The following is a 24,671-nucleotide window of genomic DNA, read 5'->3' on the forward strand; positions in this document are numbered from 1 at the left end:
TCCAGCTCAGAAGCTGCTCGAGGTACCGACGGACTAGTAAGATTTGGCACACTTGTGGGGACTTTCGACTAGTGGTGCACTTATTACTAGGCGGCTTTATAATCACCGCCAGTATAACACGCACAGCTATTGCGCCCAACGGACGCGTAATACACACACGGACGCGTAATACACTCAGTGGCATTATGTATGCTGGACATGTTGGTGTGTTTGGGCATGTATGAATGCCGCTGCAGACACGATTCGCAGGGCTCATTTTGCCAGTCCATGCGACATGGACATGAGTAAGCCTCCTGCTAATGCAGGATAAGAACGAATGTGCGCGTGGCGTTTTTAGCTGTAGCATATGTTTGCGTTAGTACTTTCAGCAGCACTTTTCGCATTACCGACTATGTGCCAGACACAGCAAAGGGTTTGTTTCTATGCTCCACACACGAGCTGACATAAAAGTAATGTCTCATGCCATTTGACTCTTTCTCAATTTGTACATATAACGTCTTTCCATATCTGCCTATTAGACGTAATCTGACAATAACAACATGCTTCCTTAGTTCCATCTGGACTTTTAATATATATTTGTCTGCTAGGCGAGGCTCTTGGCTATAGAAATCTGACTGAGCTCACCTCGACAAGTATGATGCTGGGAAAGTTTTTGAATCAAACTTTTTAATTGTTAATTGTTTTTGGCCATTTCGCTGTTTTGGACAGAGTCGCACTATTACAGGTCCGGGGAAACTGTAGGTTGTGATGGCCAGACTTAGAGATAAGCTCTTCGTCTGCCTCCCACCGTAAGTTTGTTTTCCTCTTTATTCCTAGAGCGGGGCCTCCATTCCTGAGCAGTGTCCATGGGAGGTGAGGTCCATTCCTCGTGAATTACGGGTGAGCATAATATGATAAAAACATAAGGATGTTACCAGACAAAAGGTTAAAAAAAAAGAACAACGACAACATGTGTATCGCGTTGATAGTGATCGTCTAAATGATTATTGTACTAGATTAGAGTTTTTTGCTTTCTCACAGATACTTTTTTTCCAGGTGCCATCAGCATCTGAGGATTTGCGGAGGATTTCCACGCCTGAAATTCAGGTTACCGGGTTGTGTTGGTCTCAACCTGGCTTATACACTTATTTTTCATGACGCAGTAGCAATACAATACATTGTGGTCCTGAGGAAGGGCGTGGATTATCTAGAATCCAATTGGCTGAAACATGTAGACCCATTTTTGGACATCTTTGCAGTTATTCTGTTAAAACTTCTTTTGCACTGTTTTTAACTTGGATATCAAAGGATATTAATTAAAAATCCTTTTCATTTGATATCCAATTTTAGATTGCACTTTCACTTTCATGCAGTGAGCCCATCACTCTGTAATTTTCTTTCACATCTGTAGGATCTTTGAGAACTCCACTCCATAGAGTATTTCAACATAAAAACATCCGTGAGCTCCCTTCTGGTAGTAAGAAGGTCGCAGCCCTTGGTTACACCAGTGAGTAACTAGGAGGAGATCCCAGATGATGAAGCATGTCACCTTGGTGAGTGATGGGAATCTGTCCTCCTTATAGGATTTTCCTTTCCTGTTGGTTCTCTGATTGTGTGACTGCCGAGGTTACAAATGCAGACAGGGCGGTACCAAGGAGGGACTAACATGCCTATTCACAAATGAAAAGCAATGATTTAGCAAGGACAGTAACAGGAGCAAATTAAAACACCTCAAGCGTTCCACAGGATGATTTCAAGACAATAGTACAATCCCTAGTCCTCTCTAAACGGGACTATAGGAACGCCATTCTAACAAGGACGCCAAAAGCTCACCTAGCCCCACTAAGGTCAGTCCTGAACATGGCAGCTCGACTCATAACTGGTGTAAAAAGGTTTGAACACATCACACCAACCCTCAACTCCCTCAACTGGCTTCTCATTGAAGGTAGATGTATTTACAAATTGGCCTGTATCACACACAAAACCCTTCACTCACATTCCCCCACCTACCTAAATAGCAAACTGGTAGAAGCAGGAAGATCCTGAACTCTGAGAAGCTCCAACTCACTTCTTCTCATCCCTCCGAAATTGAAAAGGAAAACCACTCCGTCCCGATCCTTTACTGGTAACGTACCCAGGATGTGGAACACACTCCCTATAGACCTCAGATGCAACCCCTCCTTCTCCTGCTTCAAAAGAGACCTGAAACTCCTTCTCCTCAACAAATACTTTACAGACCAAGTCAACTAGCCTAGACTTCAATAACCTAGTCAACTCCCCTCTCCCTTGACCATCAAGGATAGGTGGTTATTTGACTGTTTCAACCACCTGAGCTTTCTCCCTCCCCTTCACTATTTGCCTAATTATAATGTTTTGCTTATTTCAATTTACAATGTTCTTTCCATTGTGTATGTAAAGCGCTCTGACACACACGGGTCAAGCTAGGGCTATATAAAACTTCTAAATAAATAAAAAGATGGGCGGGGAGATGGGTGGAGCTTGTATACCTAACCTTACTACAGCATGCCTGCATCAGTCCATATGCTGCCCAGGCTCGACCTAAAAACCTATAACCCCAACATTCTATGGTCACTGCTCGAGATAATTATTATTTGAGATAAATAACTGATGGCCTTGCCTGGAAGCAGTTTATGAATGTTTACAAATTAATGGGCGTATTTAAATGTGCATAAAAACCTGAAATGATTTCCAAAACTTTAGGTATGGAACGTTTGACTCAAAATATACGCTATGTTATCCAGAAATAAAAAAATCGGAGGTGTCTGTCTCTGTTGAGAATGGCGTAGTCTGTCTTCTTTTTCCATGGGTTGCTCCTGGGCGAGAAGCATGCGCGGTAGCAGCTGAGGGGGCTGGGTTACAGGTTCAGCGGTTCTGGGGCTGTCAGAGGCCGAAGAGTAGAGCAGATACCTTTACCCTCGTTGCTGCTTCTGGGGCGATTCTGCCTCCCGCCGGCCCCGCCATGAGCTTCTTCGGGTTTGGGCCAGGCGCGGAGCTGGAGCTGACTCTGACAGACGCCGAGAGCCGCCGACGCGCAGAGCACAAGAGCGAAGACGGGAGGAAGGACAAGTATTGGCTCTTCTATGATGGCGAGACCGTGAGCGGGCGGGTGAGCGTCACCCTGCGGAGCCCCGGCCGCAGGCTGGAGCACCAGGGCGTCAAGGTGGAGTTTATCGGGCAGATAGGTGAGTAAGAAGTTATCGCGGATGGATTTGAGTGACTCCAGGGAATCTAAATGGAGTTCATGCTGCAGATAAACGAGGGGAAAATTGGGGACGTGTCCAATTATCGGGGAAGCAAAATAGAGTTCAGGGGCACATATCATAGTGCGGAGAAATCGGGGAATGATGCCAGTAGTAAGAAGACATATAAAGGTCAGGTTATTCGGGCATATAGGGTAAGGATAGACCAGGGGTAAATGGTTGGGGTGTTTATAAAAGTGCCTGAAGATTAGGTGGACAGTTTTAAAAAACATTTTTTTTTTACTTTTCTGTTATCAATTTACCAACAATGAAAACGAGTAGTCATCACAACTCGGGCACAACAGGTTGTTACAATTTTTCACATGCAAATTATTCATTTTCGCTCACAAAGGTTAAGTAGGTACAATTTCCACATGCCAGGGACAACCCTGATTATCCGCTCGTCAGGGTCCAGCTACTATCAACGACAGCAGGTTCTATGCATCTGGTTCCTGCGGAAAGGTCGGAAATGATTGTTTTATAGAGTATTGCAACGTATGGTAATAAAAGACGTCGAGAGAGGAGGTATTCTCATAAACGTTAATTAGGGGCTCCCAGAGGTTGCTGGTGCGACCCCCTAGCTCGCTGCCTGCGACCTTTGTCTCTGCTACCCCTGCCTGGCCTCAGAGGTGCCTTAAAAAAAAAAGAAAACAAAGTAAACGGTACTGGCATGTGCACTATTTACTTTCTGTAGCTATGTGCAATGTATACTCTGCTGAAGAAAATTACAAAGATGTATTGCAAATGCACGTTTGAAGACAAAAATGCCGATTTTTATTATTGTGAACGCACATAAAATGATGTTTGACTAAATATCTCATCTATGTACTGTAGTGGGTGAATATGGCTTACAAGTGGTGCTGATCAAAATGCATTAACAAAGCTAAAGAAACCTGTATGTATTTTAATTGTTTTTATATAGCGTTTACTCAATGACATTGTTATCATAGTTATCCTTAAAGGAAAGCAGGTAGAAAAAATCCAATGTTTTTTTTTTTAAATCTTGTGCGTATTTTTACAATTTTCCAATACATTTGAACTTCAAGGTATATATTGGTGAAACTAATAAATTGTGACTTTGAGTTATAAACAATTGGTCTTTCCAGGGTTATTTTGTGTTTTAGTGGCATTATGCTTTCCTCTTCCAACAAACATATTTTTTTGTGCATTAAAAATAGAAATGTGTGTAAATCCGATCATGTCAGTGCCCTATTTAACACGTGGTGATATACACAATAGATATTTATCTTTGTTAGTAACCTGTGTTAATATATAACTGAGCCTTAAGAGTATCTTAGACATTATCAGTTCTTATGATGTCATCAGAATTAAGGTCACTTGATGCCACTTCATGGGAGGATTCATTGTCAGAACATATAATATCACTTCCTGTGATGTCATTGGGTCAAAAGAACATTGTGATATCACATCCACTACCTCAAACATTTTAGCGCATTTACGCCCATGGGTACTCTGTTCTGGAAATGAACTGTTCTTCAGTTGGCCATTGAGAGCTCTAAGGCTGTGAAATGTGCAGTGATTTATGAATGATTCACCCAAAGGATCTTTTTTAGATTTTCTGGTTTAGCTTGAGGTATCTTCCAGTAGCTGTCATACATGGTTGTAATCTCATCACTAATGGGAGTAACACATAATTTCATGTTTAAATCTCCTGCGATCAATAGATGGGTCATCACGGTGACTACTGCTGAACACTTATCAGTAAATTAAGGATGAGGTCGCTTTTTTGCTTTTTCAATGGATTTATGTAAACGTTCATTATTAGTAATTTAAAAGCCGACCCTTGGGGCAAGTTTTCAAGTAATACCTGGTACAGCCACGAATCTGCTGATTCTAATATGGTGATTTTTAGGGATAATTTGGCCGGGACATAGGTAGAGATTCTTCCCTTTAGTCTGAATTTGAGCTTGCTATTTTTCGCTGGGTTGAACAACACAGCACAACACAGCAATGTCGGCAGCTGGGCTGCCGACATTGCAAGAGCAGACTGTTAGCCCTTTGCGCCCCCCCCCCCCTGCACTTTAGGTTTAAATTTTCCCTAACTGATGACAAAAATTGATGGCAACCAGGTACAGGATTGGGCGCCGGAATCAAAATGTAGTCAATCTGAATGAAGTGTTACTTACTGTGTTCCCTTCTGGGACCCCTTTTCTTGGTTGCTGACACAACTCTAACCTCTTAGAATGCAGTAATGGAATGTTTTTAAGGTTTAGTTATGGTGATTTTCCGGGGCAGTGTAGTCGTACTTGTTGCTATTTTAGGGTTTACACCTCTTGTGCGCTTCAAAATGGAATAAGGACTTATATTTTCCTGAAGCCTAATGGGAGGGCAGTCTTGGCCATGAACTTGTTTCACGACTGAGCTCTGAGACAAGGGGGCAGGGTAAGAGTTGTTGCAGACCTTAATTCCCCAATCTCTAAACTACCTCTTTTTAAAGACTAGGTGGGTGATTTATTTGGTGAAACCCATGTTATCTGGCATAGTTCTTGATACTGCTTTCCTCGTCTTGGTAGAAATTGAACAGACCATTTTCCTGGGATCTGATGTGTTCCAGATCTGGGATGGCATGGAGAAGTGTAAGGATGTTGTCTCGATTTAGAATGTCTTTGGGACCTTTAGTTTCATATTCTGGGTAAAACGAGTTGTGCACCTATATTTTCTGGTGTAATGGGTAGTTGGGTATGGTTGTTTCTTCAAAGTTACTGTCTGGTTTTTGATTTCATTGGGCCAGCAGATTTTGGGAGACCGGAGCGGACGGACTGAGTGGGGCGTCTTGTTGGGTTCCAAACTGGCAAGACTCAAGAGCTATGTGTTTCTCTTCTAATACACCGTCTGCAGACGGAAAGGATGCTGGCCATACCCATGGGTCTGTTTGTGTCCCTTCTTGGCATTCAGTGAGGCACGGGGCGGGGGGACTCGGCTGCACCTTCTCTCCCAGTATCTCTGGTGCTGCTTACGGAGGTGCTGTAGACTTTTATTGTTTTTCCATTCACCATGGGCTTTGAGCATTGTTTGATCCGCTGCCACTGTGTGTTCCTGTGGGGTATTTTAAGTGTTTTGACGGTACCTCCGATTTGCCATGTGTAGTTGTTTTGTAGCTTGACCCAAGGGCACTGTTGTTGATTTAATCTAGAAGTAAATATGGGGGAAGAATGTGGACTCTTGCAGTCGCTTTGGCCATTGGTTTAGTTTCAGGTGCTTGTTTTCAGCTTTTAAACTTCCTTTTCCTTTACCTCTTGGAAAGGGGACAGTTGTCCCCACTGGTAGACAGACCGGTTGCCTCCAGAGGGGGAAGTGCTGTTGGTTTCCTTTGAGATTACCTCTTGGTGAAGATAAGATGTCACTTGGGCTGGCAGCTTCCTCTGTGTGGGAAGTGGATGAGTCAGCAGCTCTAGTGGACTCCCCTTTAGTTACTTTTGCTATGCTAGAGTTGCTGACGGAAGACGCATAGTTAGATATCCGTTGTGAGGGCGACATGGGCCTTGATTTTAATGCCAGCATTACCTCAGCCATACAAAAGTGCAGTTCGCTTAGTTTGTCAATGAAGGGAGAACAGCAGCCACCAATGTTTGAAGCACCTGCATCAGCTTGAGCCAAATTTATTAGGCTATTCAAGGCCTCCAGTTTTGCATCAGTGCCAGACAAATGTAGCTTTTGGAGGTCAACTTGGTGCTCTAATCTCAAGGAGTGATATGTTAGAGCAGTGACTGTATAAAGCAGGCTCTGTATATACTATACCAAAGTCAGGTATAGAGTGCACATAGTCCAGTGGATCCCCAGAGGTGTAGCAGAGGCTAAAGTAGATAATACCTTACACTCTTTTGTGGTAGTGTGCAGCCAGGCTTATCAGGAGGGTAGTGTTAAGCATTTGTTGTACACACTCGGGCAAGAAATGATTTCACACACTCGAAGACTGAATCCAGACCAATTGTTTTGATAAAACGTTTTTTTAGTTCTAGAACAAAGGTACATTCAACAGGTAAGTTGTCCTTCTCATACAATATTACTGTTAGCAATACAGTGAATACTGGAGTCCTAGTAATATTGAGATTAGTTTTTCAATGGAAGAAACAGTTTGTAAACGGTTCAAAAAAGCTTGTAATTACTTTTCAATGGTGTGGACTTGTTGATTACCTGCAGCCCCCTTTACCCTGACCTTAAGCTTGACTCCTAAGACCGAGTGGCCTGCCTGTGAGCAGTCCCCAACCAAGGTGTCCCCTAGCCCCATGGGCTAACATTGGCACTCTGCACCTGGCCACCATAGTGCCGCTGGTGGTGCCCCTTGAGTGCCAACCTGAACAATGGGGAACATGGGTTCAACCCCCCCAAAACTCAAATTCAAAAACTGTTTTACTCACCTGTAACTTACTTTGTTTTTCCCATAGGAATTAATGCTGGGTTTTCTCTGCAAATTCTTCTAAGTGTTCAACTGTCCTGTATTGCACATAAAATAACATATTGTTTGCATAAGTGTTAATGTACTTACAAATGTCCTGTGTTGTGCAAACTGTTACGAGTGTGTTTCATACCAAACTAGCAAATGAATCTGAAAGTAATTACAAGCCACTCTAGTCTACACCACCCCACTCTGTGCTACCCCACTCTACTATGACACTAACTTTTAGCCATGCTGGTGTACAACTTGGCTAAAACACATAGGCAAAGCCAATAGCTCTTGCATAGGCAAAACCTATTGGCTCTGCTAATTCTTGTTAGTTGAAATCATCAAAATAAAGGCTGGTAGACGAGCCCCTAGGGGCGTTGGAGGGGTGGGGGATTGTCAGGAAGGAAGATAGCATGGTTTGCGGGACGAGTCTGAACCCTCGTGCTATTCATCAGGTGAGTAATCTTCAGATACAAGTATCCATCAGAATTAGATATATAATTAATTTTAATACACTGCAAGACAAATGTCTTCATGTACATGTTAAATTTGTGTCGCATCTTTTCCTCTGTTCTCCTACATAAGTGTTGGCTTTTGCCAATCCACAACTGAATGGGCCTTAATTACTTAAAACAGCACAAACAAAATTGAGCTGTGGGATGCTGGAGACATCATTGCTAATGGGAACAGTACCACGTGGCCTCCCAGTATGACGACTTTTTCCCACCAAGCCCCTAAAATGAAGTTGTTGGGTGTCATCCCAGAGTAGGATAGCTCCCTTAAAGTGAAGGTGAGCGCAGTTGCGAGTTCCTACTTTTAACATCTTTATCTCCTAATAACAATTCTATTTTCCTTTCCAATGGAATCCCATGCCACCATCACTATCTCATTTATGTATTTTAGGCTAAAGTCCTGCAAAATTCTGAACCATGATCAGCCTTGCTTGCTCATTTATTTGCCATCTAGTAGAGGGTACAGAACCTTGGTGTCTGGTGCATGCTAAATGTCCACATATTCAATAATGACTCGGATGCATGCAAATACTTTAATTGGTTACTAGTTTAAAAAGTGCAATTTAAATGTATATTCTGATAAGTCTTGCACAGCCGTGAGGTGTTGTGCTTTGGTAATCCTCTCTCTGTACATCCCTGCCAGACCAATGTGCTGGGATGCTCTTGTACTGCTCCAGATTCCATTGCTCAAAAGGGTGCTTGGCCGTCAAGCTTCTTTAGATATCTAGGCCTCATGTAATAGAATAAGCTTCCACTGTGGATTAAGAAAATCAACATTTATCTGGCTTCTAGAAAAGCCCAAAATATGTTTTTTGTGTTGTTGATGGAGCACTCTCCTTTTGCCTGTTGGTCAGTCTGTATTTTTGGTATGATGCTGATTTTATGTGGCTCAGGTACATAAAACATGGGCCTGATGCTCAGTGGCATTTTCATATAACATAAACGTTGCCTGCAAAATAGGAGTTCTGCTTGGTCACGTTTCTTTAGCCTCTTCTGGGTACTTTTTAGGTCGAGCCTAGCAGCGCGCATGCAAACCTTTTGTATCTGGTTGGGGTGATTAGGTCACGCCCACCGCTTTCCATTTGTTCCTCCTTCTGCCTTTCTGAAAGCCTTTTTAGGTCTCGCTGGCGTTGCAGCACGAAGCGCTGCCGCCAACGAGACTTTTTGTTGCCGTGTTTGCTCCCAAGGGCACGCGCAGCCATCGGGGTCTGTGGACGCGCTTCTGAGACGCGCAGACGCACACGCCCCCAAGCGCGCGCGCCACGCTCTGCCGGGCTTGTCTTGTTGGACTTGTAAACCGGTGCTGTGTTTGCCTTCTGGACTGCCGGTGCCTCCTTGATCAGCTAGTAAGATGTCGTCCTCCACAGCTACCTCGGAGGAGCAAGTGAGAATCCACTGCAGGAAGCTTGTGCGGGCGGTGAATGTCATAATGGACCCGAATTCTAGCCACCAGCATCGGAGCGAGGCCCTGCAGGTAAGGCGCTGCAGCCGAGGCAGGGAAGAGCTCGAGCCGCTGCCCTGTGCGTCACTGACAAGCGCATTTACGGAGTTAGCGCGCGCCCTTGTAGAACGTTATAATCTGGATTGTATGTGACCGGTTGAGAGGAGGTGTGTGTAAGCGATGTATGACTGAAGGGCCGGCCCACCTGACCGTTTTCCTAACCGGTAGTAGAGCGCCAGGCCCTGCAGGGTACATCTCCATGACACACATCCCCGTCACAGATTTTCAAAAGAGCAGAGCCAAACAGTTGCACTAGAAGGGGTGCCTTTTCGCAAGAGGGAAAAGACCCATATGTTGTTAACACTGTGAGATTATATCGAGACATTAACCTCTCAGGAAGTTAAAATTTATTAGCTTTACTTTTCATAGGTGCAAGCAAGCACGCTTTTCACCACACGAGGTATCGCCCCTAATTGGAACCAATATACCAATTGTCCATCTCATGGGGTGGCGCACCCGACCCATCCATTTGAACCATAGCCATCCATTTACAGCGCATGAGAGAAAAGACACGACTGTTCTCAGGGCTGTCGATAGCTGTTCCATCCATATGCAACACCAGGCTACCAGACACATCCATTAACATCGCAAAGGGTGGAGTTGGCGTTACACCGTTCATTTTATCAGCCTGCGACATACTTCACCACTGGAGGGACCAGACCCGCTCACCCACCTCAGTGCTATATAGCTATTTATTCATCTGAGAAGGACAACCTAACATTTCATCTGACCGAGCCCTCAGACCAGTCAATTTACCACTTATAGAACAAGAATTACCAGGCCCGCCCATTGGCTTTACTAGGCGCTATACCGAACAGTTCGCAACTTAGGTGGGCCAGCCCAGTATATTTGCTGCTCGCTTGGGACAGCAAACCCTTCAATTTACAGCACACGAGGGGACCAGTCCCCCCCCCCCCGTGTTATCTCACTATGGTATCTTCCGCTGTTCTCTGGAGGCTACCGTAGAATGTTCAGGTAAGGCAGTTGCTGGGCGGTTGGTGGAAAAAGGAGACCATTAATAAAGAGTTTGACTTACCTACTTGAAGGCTTCATCTTTTCATCAGAGACCTCTTGAAATCGATTCGCTTTTCAGGCCACAAACATGCACGCCTTGCATTGCTTTCAGTGGTAACGCTTGCACGTTTTGCGATTTCCTTGCGGGAGCGAGCTTTAACTTCTTCTGTGCCCATGACGAGATAGTCTCGTCATGGAACACGGTCGCGCTGTGCCCATGACGAGACTATCTCGTCATGAAACCCACCCGCGTGGGAAACGCCCGGCACAGGAGGCGGAAAGGGCGTGGCACCGAAGGGGTTAAAACCATCTGTTTGTAATTAACTTTCAAACAGATGGTTTCAGCGCTCGCTTCCGCAATTGAAGCTGTGTGTGCTCTCGGGCACACTCCCCCACTTGTTAACCCGCAGGCTACACCGAGAGTTTTTTTTCCCTTGTCTTCATTGTTTGATTTTGCTTGTGAGAAAGCGTCACTCTTAGTCATTGAAATGTTACTCATAATTACACGAGCAAAATCTAACAATGAAGACGAGGGGGAAAAAAAACTCGCCATAGCCTGCGGGTGTACGCCGAGAGAGTGTCTCTTGTGGAAAGTATGCGATGAAGCCACATATGTTTCTGCAGAGTTCCTGCAGGGGTCTCCAGTCTCTGCCTGAAGCCATGTATATTGTCCAGGGGGTGTGCGAGGGTAGCCGGTGTGCAGCTGTGGAGGGGGTGTGCCGCAACAGTAAGTGGTTGTTACCACAGTACTTATCCTAAGGCTCAACACGCCACATCTCCAGTGCAGTGCTCGAGTGCTGGGACCATGTTTGCTGTAGCCACATGAGAACTATGCCAAGCATGTGCGGGAGTACTGTGTGTTCTGTGGACACGAGCATGTGCTGGAGCCCCAGGTGATGCGTTGTATGCAGTATTTGTGCTGGTACTGTGATGGGCCCTGTCCTGTGCAGTGACGGTGCTATCCACTTTGCCTCCTTTGTACTTCATGTACTAACCACCTTTCCACGTCCACTGTGCATGTACTGAGCCCCAGGTGTCATGTGAAGTGCACATGCTCGGCCTCCATGTAGTGTGGAGTGTGTCCTGTAATGCCACGTACCTTGCGCAGCGCTCGTGCTGAGCCTCCTCATGTACTGTGCAGTCTACGCGAGTTTCTCCACGGCCTGTGCAGTGACCCGCTGTGCCTTGTGCAGGGGCGGGTGGGTGGGTCTCGGTGTATTTCTTGTTTTTTTTTTAGCAAACATCCCTGGGCATGCTGGTACTTGTAGGTTACAGTCAGTTTTGCTGCAATGCTGAATCCAAATTCATGTGCACAGTGCAGACTAGTTGCTGTTCTGATGATGTAGGTACCAATGCCAGGTACATAGAATTGACATGTTTAGCTATCATGTTCCACGTGTGCCTCAGAGAGCGAGGATTTTTCTTGAGGCAATTTTAGTGGCAGAGAGCGATTGATTTTCTTAACAACGTAAATATTCTGGCCACTTCAATCTAAATTTTTTTTTTACTTTATTTGATTAAAATATAATCATAAAAGCAGGACATACATACCACACATATACAAACAAGAATTTGCAATGCAATAGGTCTCGCATTATAAAAGTGTGAGCAGTTGGCCTTGCTAATAATAATGCAACACTAGCTATTGGCATTGTAAATGATAATGGCATTTATTTATGTGTTTGTTTTATAAAATAGATAAAAAAAGGCATTATCATGAACAATGCCAATGGCTTAAACTTTTGCAAATGCGAGACCTATTGCATTGCAAATGCTTGTTTCTGATTGGCAAGACGTTGCTCTTTGGCCTGCCTTTGGGTGTGTTTTTCACTTTGTGGCGACCACCCATGTTACATGTCCCCTTTTCTCTTCTCACAAACTTGGTCCCGTGCTGCGTACACAGCAGCTCTTTGTCTCTTCCTTGCGAAGCTTGTTTCAGAAGTCCCTCATTTGTTTTTGCTCCCCCACCACACACATTTCAAAAGTCTCTTGTTTATTTTTGTTTTCCGTTCCTTTTCACAACAGCACAATATCTAGGTCACGCCCCGTCAGGATCACTTAACTAACTTAATGAAGGACTTCCAATACAGTGATTCACGCAAATGTTGTTGAAAGTTCGGGGCAAGCGACATGAGCACGTTTTTGAGGTAAGAATGTCTTGAGCGTCTACATTTTATTGATTTATACGGCATGCTAAGGGTGCACGCTATTTCTTTGGTGCCCCTTGCCTCTGCATCAATGTGTGAAGGCTGCATGACTGGGACCAATTAATAAGCGTGCTTCTGAAGAGAGGTGCGGGTCAAGCGCTCCACTTTGCCTGCATCACTGTGTATTCTGGGATGAAAAGTTAGTGCCACATGATGAAGAGTTGTCTGTTAATGGTCTGTCCTTGTCAACCCACGCCGCCTAGGCAGGGCTGAAATGGGTCAATGGGCTGCCTTCTGCTTAGAGCACGTTGTCTGGACAACCAGGGTCACGATGGTCAAAGGGGCCCGTCCACACGGTTTGGAGCATAAGCGGCAGGAGCTCTTCAACACGGGACCTCTCCCGGGATCTGCAGCCATTAGCTGCTGTCAGGATCAACAGAGGATTGTGTACACATGTAGCTGAACAGGGGAGACCGCTATCCTTCGGTGGCAGCCCGAACTGGTAAGAGAGAGGTTGTTCACTGTCCTTTGCAGCTGTACCACGCACCAGTGGGCAGCCGTCTTTGTTTTCCGAATGCGAAGGGAGGTATAGGGAGGCCTCCCTGCAGACTACGGCAGTGTGTGGCCAGCCCACCTCCTCCGTGGGGCTTACCGTAACTGACTGAACCATTGTATCTATAGCTATATAATACGTATACCCAGGTTCTGAGGGACACCGGGTCACCCCATCATTTTTTTGTAAATGTAACTGACTGTGCAGCAAGTAATCTGCATTTTTTTATGTATTGTCTGTGTTGTGATTTCAATTTGACTTCTAACAGATGCGTCTGCTGTGTTGTGAGCTAGTGTTTTATTTTTTACATTTTAATCGCTGACTACGTGTTGCCATGAACAAATGTTTCCGCTTACCGAAACACTCCGTGGTGGCCTTCTTCTTTCTCTTCTCGCTTTCCTCATCCTTCCTTTACTTCTTCTAAGTCGCACCTGGATTAGGTAAGACTCCGTTATCCATGCCGTATATTCTTGCTTGTGTTCAGTTATGGAGTATGTCCATTTTGGGGAGGCTGTTACAGGATCCAGTGCCCCCTTTAACCAGAGATTTGAAGTCTGACCCCAGAATGCAGCTAAGGTGTGCAGTCATTCATCAGTGCCATGTGAAATAACCGTAAATGTTGCAGCACCCAGGATAATGTGCTGCATGGCTAAATACTTATAAGGTCCCAAAGCGAGACCTATTGGCTATGAAATAATTTTCCACTTTCTTACATCTGGAGGTATTTGACCACACACTCTCTCTACGTGATAAATAACAAAAAAACTGACTAATTATGTCCTTTGTTGTGTGACTCTCACAGAGAGCCATTAGAATGAATACTGTATTCTGAGTTGTTATTCAGTAGAATTGCACAGTAATTTGTGCTATGTTGCTATTTATTCATACAAACATTAGTCAAGAGCGAGCACTTCACTCCTTAATAGAAATTGTATCTTTATACAAGATTTATACATAAAAGGTGCAAACTGTTCAGTGGAAAAGTGCAGATGCACTGCTGGTGTATAGGAATCTATAAAAGTGTGAAACAAAATACACAGTACATATCCCTTGTTCTCAAGAGTTTGGAACACAGCTTGTTTTGGAGGATTATATTCATATATTCCCTCCATGTGATTATGTAACCAGGGAACAGTGTCAACGTTTTGACCTAATCTAATTTTTAGGGTTTCATCGGAACCAATAACTTCTGTCTGAAGCACCTTGAATCAATGATATGATGAGATTGTCATGGCATCAGAAACCATTTTGTTTGTTTTGTTTTTTGGGGTGGGATTACGGGAGTAAAAAGTGTTATGTACCCCAATCTAGACCTAGGCTACTACAAGACCTTTTATCTACATTTGTCCTTCCTTGCTCTGCATAACTATTCTAGCACTGACCTTTTACCCAGTTATGTGCTGAATTAATTATGCATGAGGATTTTTAGAAAAGACCCTGCACATGACACACATAACCAAATTAACCTACTCTGTATAAAATTCATGGTCATTTTCATCCTAGGGTATAATAACTACTTTGCATAGTTGCAGTTATTGATTTAGGCTCATTTACATAATCATACTCCCAACATATGGATTGTGTAAGAAACCACAAGGCTATCTTTATGGTATAAAATAATCATACCAACCCTAGATAGGGAGAGGAGAATCTTGCACGCTGATACAAGACACTGAGGTCCCTGCACGCAGAAGCTCCAGCATGCAGTGGTCTGACATCCCTTGCGGGGTGTCCAACTCGAGACCTAGACGGTTTCCTTCATTCTATCTCATCAGGTAATGGGGTTGGCTCTTTCCTAGGGGGTTCTTAGCTTTACACCCACATGCAATCTAGGTACACTTGGGTAGAAAACTGAAAAAGTATTGGTAGTAGGGGACACTGATTGCCGCACCACTACGTGTGTTGCTTGCTGTAGATCACTTATTTCTATTATTTAACAAGTAATCCTCCAAAGATTACCCACCTCTAAAGGCTAGCCACCAATATTAGCCTTTCATAATTAAATATATGCACAAGAATAGAGAGGCAACATTCCGAAGAAAAGAAACATTTAACACAGCCCAATGCTGTATTTGCAACATAGAGATGATTTGAGAGGTCTTTTTCTTGTTTGTTGTAATTCTTTTATTCTAATTCTTCCAAAATGTCAAAGACAGTTCAGCACAGCCAACACCTTTCGCCCAACATTTGGGCTTCTTCAGGGCCACCGTAATTAAAATAATTCATTAATTGGTGCGACAGATAAAGGGTAATAACGTCTTCTTTCGTTTTGTGCTCCACTTTGTAATCATCATCCGGATCTTAGTCCGTTCTTTTACTCCTATAGTCCGGTTTCTTTTAGTCACCACAGATGCATCGCTGTTTAATACACACGTCTGGGGCAATGTCCAGCCATAACGTGACGCATAGAGTTGACGTTCTTGTGTGATCGTGTGAGACCGTGTATGTGTGTGAGACCGTGTGTGTGGGGTGATCTGGGTGTGTGCGCCTCCGCCATGCATGTACCTTCCGCGTCATTTAGGTGTCGGGAGCCCTCTACAGCCGCTAAGTTAACATTTTCCATGAGCAAGCGCAGCTGGGCTGCCACCTTTGGGGGTAGACATCTGGAGTCATTGGTCTTGTCCGCCCGAGGTAGGGGGGAGTCTAAAACCAAATTAAAATCACCGCTCCACAGAGTTGCACCGGGTGGCCCTGCAGTGTTCCAGAAAGCAAAACATATCGACCTTGCAGGTCACGTATTGCATGTCGCATGCACCACGGCAGACGCTTGCGAATAATTCTAGCCATGCCACAGGCATAGTTTGAGTTTTACACTGTCGTTCTCCCACCCACCCAAGTCCCCCACATACCCATCCCGCCTGCAAACGCACCTAGGTACTCTCTGTAAGAGGCACCTTCTGCAAAAAGCAGATATCCACAGAGCATCTCTGCACATATGCAAATACATGTCGTGCCTTGCGCTTATCATTAAAACCCCACACGTTCCAGGTTAAAACCTTAACTGACTGCATGGGTAACAAGGACTTGGTGCGGCGATTCCCTGCCACTGAATGAGCATTCTCCAGCCATGTAAGCTGGATCTGCATGCTGAGTGTTTCTAAGGGAATGGACAGAAAAAACAGTGGGCAGCTGTTATGTGCCCTGGCTAGGCCCATGTAGCGCAGCTGCTCATTTCTTAAATTGTCCTATTTCTCACATTAACATTTCTGTTTTGACCGTGTGCACATATTTGCGTGCATGACAAAGTTGAATTAGTTTCCCTGAAACTACTTTGTTTACACATCTAGCTTTGCACAACATTATCACGATGCCTACATCATGTACACGGCCCTTCTTTGCTCTATGTACAAATGTAATTTCTATCGTCATTCACGGACAGGGTGACAGGGCTATCCACATATCCATAACATCGCTAATCTATACGCACATCGCAAGGCTGCTTTATATTATCAATAAAGAGCATCACATAAGATTAGCAGAGAAGGCACTACAGCTGACACCAAGGGTCCCTGCATACTGAGTCTTCACCACACAGCGCTCTGACCTCTTTGCGAGGGTGTCCAGTTTAGGACCAAAAGTGGCTCTACATTCTCTCCTGCCAGGTAACGGGGTTAGGTATTCTTGGCTTAGAGTAGTGTTCTGCATAGGAGGTGTACACCTGATTACTGTCTTGTTTATATGCCTGCATAAATACACTGTTTTAGCACCAAAGTAGATCTATATCTACTATTTACGCTTTTGGTGCTTGTAATCACTTTCATCTGCTTCTGTCTACTGATTATAGCAGCACATGTATTTTATACCAGAGTAACGTTGGTTCAATAAGTATATTGAAACCATCCTACTGTGTATTCAGTATATTTTTCTGAGCACAAGTAAGCACCAGTGACTGAGCGAAAGGTTCTGATCTGTTTCCATGATTCCTGAGGGGTCAGGGTTGTCATGTTCATTGGTTGCCAGAAACCATTTGCTCCCTGGGAAGGCTAAGGGGGCTTACGGTGGCACTGTGAGCTAGCCGGCCTCTAGGCCAACGTGTCCTGTGGGTGTCCCTGGAATCAGTCTAGGCACCTCGCCCAACGTTTATGTTGTCCAACAAACGTGCAGCTCCTATGGATTAGTGAGAACTACATGACCCAGCCAAGGAGTGCAAACAGTATCCAACATACATTTCCCCCCACATTCCACTTTGGGCCCCCAATCGGACCAAATTCCACCAACCCACCCTCTTTACTACACCCAACGGTATACTAGAGCTCTCCAGGAACTCTTCCTGTGAAGGCGATCTAGAAGTACAGCTCACTTCCAGCCATTGCTTAGCCATGGGGCCCTAGGTTCGCCGTGCAACTACATCAGGACTATCAGAGGGCCATTGCTGCCGTCAGCCCTACCACTTCAGTGTAAGACATAGTTGGCAGAATCATCCCGTGCCCCGGATTGGCTCCCTCTTCCCGTAATCAACCAGATAGGGAGTGTGGTCCATCAAGGTTATTTCCCAATCAAAACAGCCTGGTGTCAGTAGCCCATCCTATGTGATAGGAAGATGCCATACTGGGAGCAAATCACTCCCCACCCACACGACCAGTAAGCAGCTGCAGACAGAAGAGTCATGGGGCTAAATATTGTCGCTGAGGTCCTCCAATCCTGCCCGTGGGCAGCCAGTGACTATTCCCTTGCCTTTGCCAGTATGGACTTGGCGAACTTTGCTGCAGTCTTTAGGTCAGTAAAGGTAGTAGGTCACCCTAGGTGTAGTATCCGCAGCATAGTGGGGTAGAGGTGGGATTGCTTGGCATCTGTGCGCTGAAGGGTGTGTTTAGCCGACAGGAAATCTTTCCTGGCGGTCTGCAACACCATTGTGAAATCTGCAAAAATTGACACCTCATACCCCTAATAATGAAGCGGTCGTCTCGCACTCGCCAGGTGCAAGGCCACGTCACTATCTCTATTGTTCAGTAGGTGAGTTATTATGGGCCAGGCTGGTGTACCCGTTGGGGGGCCTCTGCCCAAGGGACATCTGGGCCTGCTCCGTGGAAAACGTAGTGTGAGTGCCTCTCTGAAGAACACTTGAAGCATCTCTTCTACGTAGTCTTCAATTCTGTTCATTGCTGTTGACCCAAGGATCCAAAGGTTGTTCCGCTTCGAGGGGGCCTCTGGGTCCTCATTCTTGTTGTTGATTACCTCTAGCACCTTCTCCCTACGCAGAAGCTTCTCTCGGTCTATGGAGTTGCGGCGTTCAAGCTGCTCTATGCTGTCATCATCCGTATCTTCTTTTTCTTTACGGTAGTCAAACCTGTCGGCAAGTAGGTCCGTATAAGTATCTATGGCTGTTAGGCTCTGCTTCAAGTCTAGGAACATAGACCGAATATCCATCTCAGGTGGCAGGCCATCCTCGCTGCTCATGCTAAGCAAGAAGTTTTTGACTGGGGGGGTCCATCCAGCGCGCCTGCCTATGATTCGAGTCTCAAAGGAGAGTTTGGCTTGTTTTGCATCAGTTTTTCCCATATTTCATCCAACTAGGCACTTCAACTTAGACCAGTGCCCACCAGTCAGTCACCGGTCCTTGACCACCGGCGGGTCCTCTCCCCCATAAGGGTCCCACCTCTCCCCCACTTTGGGTCAGCAGGGGGGCACAATCAGACCGCCGCCGATCTTGCCATATGTGAATTCAGCCCAGCCGGGCCGCCAGTGACCGTATACGATCAAAGCCTCAGCCACATTGTCCGGAACGAGAGTCTGCTCTCCAGTCACCTGGTCCTGTCTTACCATGGCTTCTCCAGGGGCACGAGCTGTTTAATGCTCCCCGCATTGTTTTCAGGAGCCAGCAAAGTTCTTGAGTTGGGCCACCACAATGCGCACCCCAGCTTCTCCAAATCCAGCTGGTTGCCCAGTTCAGGGGTAAGAGCCAGGCACTATGCGGTGGGCCATGGGGTCAGCAACACAAGCAGTTTGAGTCAGACGGGCCCCAGGCGTTCAGTGGCCCTAAGAGGCAGCAGCACAATGCATATCAATTAAGTGGGGCTCTCCGTGTGTCCCCATATCAATGCTGCATAACTCTCAGGTAGCAGGAGAGTGAATGCAGAGGCTGGCCGATTCACACTGCAGGGAATTCGGGTGCTTCTTGGTCGAAACTATCCCCGAGCCGAATCACTGCCCCATTAGTGCTGAGATCTCCTCAAGGCACCATCAATGCTGTCTGAAGGCCCGTGTCTGGCAGTGTTGCCACCAGCTCAGTTCTTGATTTTTGGCATGTGAAATGCCGCTCACTCTTTCTTAAACCGGGAGCAAAATGGGCAAGTTCTGAGGGATGGAGCCTCGGTCACGTTCCCAGTCTGGCAAGCCAAGATGCCCCCATATATGCAGGATAAAAAACGTATTATTCACTGGCCGGCAGAGCTTCAAATTTTGGCAGCCATTTGCAGCCGGGCTATGTAGCACCCCCACTCAAAATAAACTTTGGGGGTAGGTTTGTACCATGATAATCCTTTTTAGACTTTTTTAGGAAGGATTTATATTGATTGACAACTGTATTTTTGTACATTTGTATTTTTACCGCTGTATACCCAAAGGTTGCCTTGTGAGAAAGCTTATGCCTTGTGCAGTTGGCCCGAGTTAGTTTTAGTTAGAAACCATATTGGGTTATTAGTGATCCAGCGATCAAGGACTTGACACATTTCCATTTCCTTAGCCTAATTAATTACCCAATAAGTCCCTTCACACTGGGTGACTGTAGTACCAAACTTACTAATTTCCAATTAGTAGATCATCCTCGGATATTCTTTGTGGGGATGCAATCTTTATTTATGTAATTAGAGTTTTGCGAATTAATAGCTCAAACCAGTAATACTTACTATAAACCAATTCAATATCTCTAATAAAGACAAACTCACTTGTATATTTATAATGCTTTATCTAAAATAATGTGATTGCTCATCAAATACAACACAGCTCAAATCATCGATTACCCCACAAGAAACAATATTAACAGAAGTACATCTCAATATTAATGCAATGAGTGAGTAGATAGCCGTAGAGGTAAAAGATTAGAGACATAAGACATTAGCAAAACAATTATGCAAAATCAGAATATTATACTAACCCACAAGGAATTTAGGAATACTACTCTCTGGCCATGAGAGCAGCAGGGCCTCTCAAGAAGAATTGAAGAGCAAAGACTGAGTCAGGATTTAGCAAACAGGAAAACAGCCAGCCCAAATAGAAGGCAGTAATGCAGCCCTCTCCTCTTGCGCAGAACACCCCAAAAGACCAACACACATTGTATAATAACAACTCATACATGTATGTAACAACTCTTGTGCCTCGATTGTTCAATTGTGCCGCTCTCTAAGGAAGTGTTCCGCTTCCGAAGATTTTGTTTCTTCACGCAAACTTTGGTAGGCACACAGAACTCGTGAAGTACGAACAGTTTTCCACCTTCCCTTTCTCGCTCAGATTTAAACCCACATTTTCTAAAATGACTCTCGTGCCTTTTCTGCAGAGCAGAAAACCATATTTCTATGGAAAACAAACACATTAATTATTTATCACTTATAATGCTCTACCATAACGTACCCACCCTATGTGATGCATTTGCCCATGCGTATCCCAGGTTTAGGTGATTTCCAAAACATATTAGTATTGAACAATCAAGCAGCTTTAGTCCTTTTATTTACCATTAATAAAAAGCATTTGTGGTCTACTCCAGCATTTTAGTTTTCGCTTGCGCAATTTCATTTTCCCCTATGTTAGCTTTTTTCGCATTTAGTTTGCACACCACACGATTAATGATTCCACACTTTGGGAGTTCAATCTGAGCAGGTTTTATTTAGCGAAAACCCTGCCCCATCGTTGGGTAACATCATTTCAGATGGCATAGGTCTAATCTGTATGTTTTGAAAAGGTAAAAGAGGCATTAATCCCAATTTATTTGTTATGAAATGCATATGTTAAAGAGAAAATGTGTTTAAAGGTGGATTGTTAGTGCATAGTGCTAAAGCCTACGGACTTGTCTTTTGTTACATGAAAACTCACAGATTACCTTGAGGCAAGGATTTTGGTGTTGTTTACCCCTTCGACAGACCCTAGGGGTGGAAGCTTTGCACTGAAATTATTCTTGCTAGGATCCCTTCTGAATTCCTTATAGGCTTAGCTGTTTCCCAGGATCTTGTTGTTATTAAAAAAATATATATATATATAATTGATGAAGGCTGTAATGCGCCTCTCTAGCCACGGGGTCAAGGGAGACCCGAGAAAATAAAGAAGCCCTATACTTACAGCCTTGAGTACGTGCCTTCTTCGCAGGATTGTTCTTTGATATAGATATATATATATATTTATTAATTACCTACTGGCTGTCGCCAGTAGGTAGTTATAGTTAGGACCAAGTTTCCATTGGAAGAGCATTTTTTGTTTTGCTTATAACTTTGGTGTCGTTTGAATCTTAATGTAATTTTCCAAACTAATTCTTTGTTTATATCAGCTCCTATGTTGAAAGTTTGGGGGTGATTCGGCAAGGGGGTGGGGGGGGCGAGAAAAAAGGAGGGGTCCCAAAACGTGTTTTCTCCATGCAATTTCAATAGGAAACTTCAGACAAGGCTACAGGTCGAACGGGTGAACGGAATTACCCCAAATTTGGCAGGGAGAAGGGTCTTGGTCTTGAAAGCACGCTTTTGTTTATTTGGTGTAAATCCGTTCAGTAGTCTTGGAGAAAAATCGAAATTTACAGATATCGATATTTGAGAAATCTGCCATCTCATTGGCTGAGGCGATACGAGCACAAGCTTGCTGGTTCTTGGCTGCGAACGGTTGCAACTAGGAAGTGTTGGCAGCCACTTTGTGATTCTGTTGAAGCGAGTAAGGGGGGGAAAAAGGGCATAAAAAGTAGGAAAGAGGAGGGTAGGAGCGCTGTGAGTTCTGTCGGGTGGTTAGGGTGTGTTATACAGGGAGTGTGAAGCTAAGTCACCCCTACCGGTGTGAAAGTGCTGTGTTACCCAGAGTGAGATGGTGCTGAGGTGAGGTGCCGGTACACTCGGGGATGAAACCGTGCGCCTAAACCGTGAGCTGATTGCTGTAAACTGATGTGCTCTGGGCGCTGTAGCATAGCTGTGCAAGTAGTTTTAGTATGCGTTTTTAGACTAACGCGGGAGTGGGAAGCAGACTACTCACTCCTACCGGTCTGAAGACTCGAGGATCAAACCGTGAGCCTAAGCCGTGAGCTGATTGCTGTAAAGTGATGTGCTGTGGGCGCTGTAGGATACTGGCCGCTGTAGCATACCTGTGTAAGTAGTGTTAGTATACGTTTATACTATACTGGGAAGCGAACTACTCACCCCAACCGATGTGAAAACTTGAATGCAGTGTTTTAGCAAGCAGGAATAAAGAAATAATTGTGAAGAATATAATGCAGAATGTTGCAATGCCACAGAAGACAAATGGTGAAATCAGGTGTGTCTAAGAAAGTGGCTGTGTGTAATAAAGCGATGGAGTTATATAAAAAGTGTCTTTATTTAAGTGCCATAAATTGACCCACTGGTGCAAGAGCTAAGGCATCCAACTGAGGCAAACTCCAACCGCTTCTGCTGTATTCAAACCTAAACTCCTGCATCAGTGAATTCCACATTCCACATTACAGTTCCATGTGACATAAACAATACCTATTAGACATGAATGACTCTAAATTCTATAATGAAAATAAAGGTAGGCTACGAAAAAGTCAAAAAGGTTGGAAAAAATCAATCCAAGGATAACGTGAATTTCTTGCAAGTCTTGGAGATTGCAGTCTGGAAGTTCTTCAGCGGCTTGAAATGCATAATGTTCCAAGAGGCGATTGTTGCCATTGTGTGAGAAAAGCGAAGCGATCCAATTCATATCCTCAAAGGGACAGTAATGTTCCTCGAATGTTGGAGCGGCAATTTGAATTGGCAGCCAATCTGCGATGTTGTCAAAGGTCGCACGTTGCAGGAGATCTTTCGCAGCTGCGCAGAAATTGCACTCCGCCAGGGTACCTTTTTGCGTTTCATCTGCCATTGCTCCACTGCCCGAACAATCAAGTTCATGGTTTTCAAGATACTCCATTACCTGCTGGATATCGGGAGCGATTGTTGGGATGTTGGCAAGGCATAGATCCATTCGCCAGTCGAATGGGCAAGTTTTGCAATAAAAAGATGGTTGCACGCAGATTGCATATGTGTAAATAAATGTCATGTTGTAGCTGGCTCCGATAATAGATAGAGGCAGGCAGCCGAAAAGTTGTTCAATTTTTTCATGGTATTGATGTAGCTTCGCGTAGAGGCGTATTCTGTCGGATATGATTGTTACCACAGGGAGTGCAGCCATTTTTTTTACAAGCAAAAATAGTAGTAGGATGGCGGCAAACAGGGCGAGAATTATGGGCACTGTTCCTGTTATTCCAGAGATGATCGAATTAATGAAGTCTGGTATTATACCAAAAACAGTTTGAAAGCCTGTGACCAGGCCGGAGGAGACGGTGTTAAAGAAATGTGCCAGACCTTGAGTGTCAGATGTGTTGAAAATTGTATAACAATTCACAAAGTGTAATGGGAGGTTCGTATTTAAAAGGGACTGTATTTTACTTGAAGTTTGTGCTATCTGCAGTTGATAAATTTATTTTGCAGAAGTGAGGGACACATCTGTTTGAAACAAAAGCGCTTTCAGTTCAGTTTGCTCAGTTTAATGAAATCTGTTTTCAAAGTCTGTATTGAAGGCCAAGTTGAACTGTGGGAGTTACTTTGTGTGGGTGAGAATAGACATTTCCACAGGAAGTTACTCGGTTTGAAACAGTAAGGACATAAGGTATGCCAGCTCACATTCCGTTGCAGTCCATATTATTAAGAACCAGATAACTGCTGTTAGAAAGCTGTGTGAATGTTGGTCTGATTGTGGGAGTTTTAAGAAAGCATGCAAGATTGGGGGCTGTAAAGCTTAAAAGCGTCGTGCAGTTGGACATTCTTGAATAGTAATGAATGACTGCCATTGTGGTCACACCTTTCACCTGTGAGAAAAACTTCTGTATCCTCTTTAAGACAGCGATATGTAAGTGGGAGAAACCACTGCTCGTGAATAAACGTGCTACCTTATATAATCACATACAACATGTACACCTAGCAGACATGACACTACGTACTGTGGGAACTGTGGCTAGCCATGTACACAAACCAAACATGGCATGGCACATCTGCCACACAAAGCAGAATGCGGGGAGAGATGGGAGCAAAGTATGTGCAAAGGTGGCAAGTGATTCTCGATTATAAAAGTATACAATGCAAAGTGTTGAGGGGATGTGCCAG

General features: G+C 44.6%; 1 protein-coding gene across 1 annotated transcript in view; it reads left to right on the plus strand.

Annotated features, from left to right (window-relative positions):
- Positions 1-2,827: 2,827 nt before the first annotated feature.
- VPS26B (VPS26 retromer complex component B) overlaps positions 2,828-24,671 on the plus strand; it is a 68,168-nt gene continuing 46,324 nt past the window's right edge. The window contains exon 1 of the mRNA XM_085647235.1: positions 2,828-3,182. Within this exon, the coding sequence (XP_085503361.1) occupies positions 2,960-3,182 (223 nt within the window). The 5' untranslated portion in view covers positions 2,828-2,959. The remainder of the gene's footprint in view (positions 3,183-24,671) is intronic.

Source organism: Triturus cristatus, chromosome 3_2 (genome assembly GCF_964204655.1).
Source record: "Triturus cristatus chromosome 3_2, aTriCri1.1, whole genome shotgun sequence".
Classification (NCBI taxonomy): domain Eukaryota; kingdom Metazoa; phylum Chordata; class Amphibia; order Caudata; family Salamandridae; genus Triturus; species Triturus cristatus.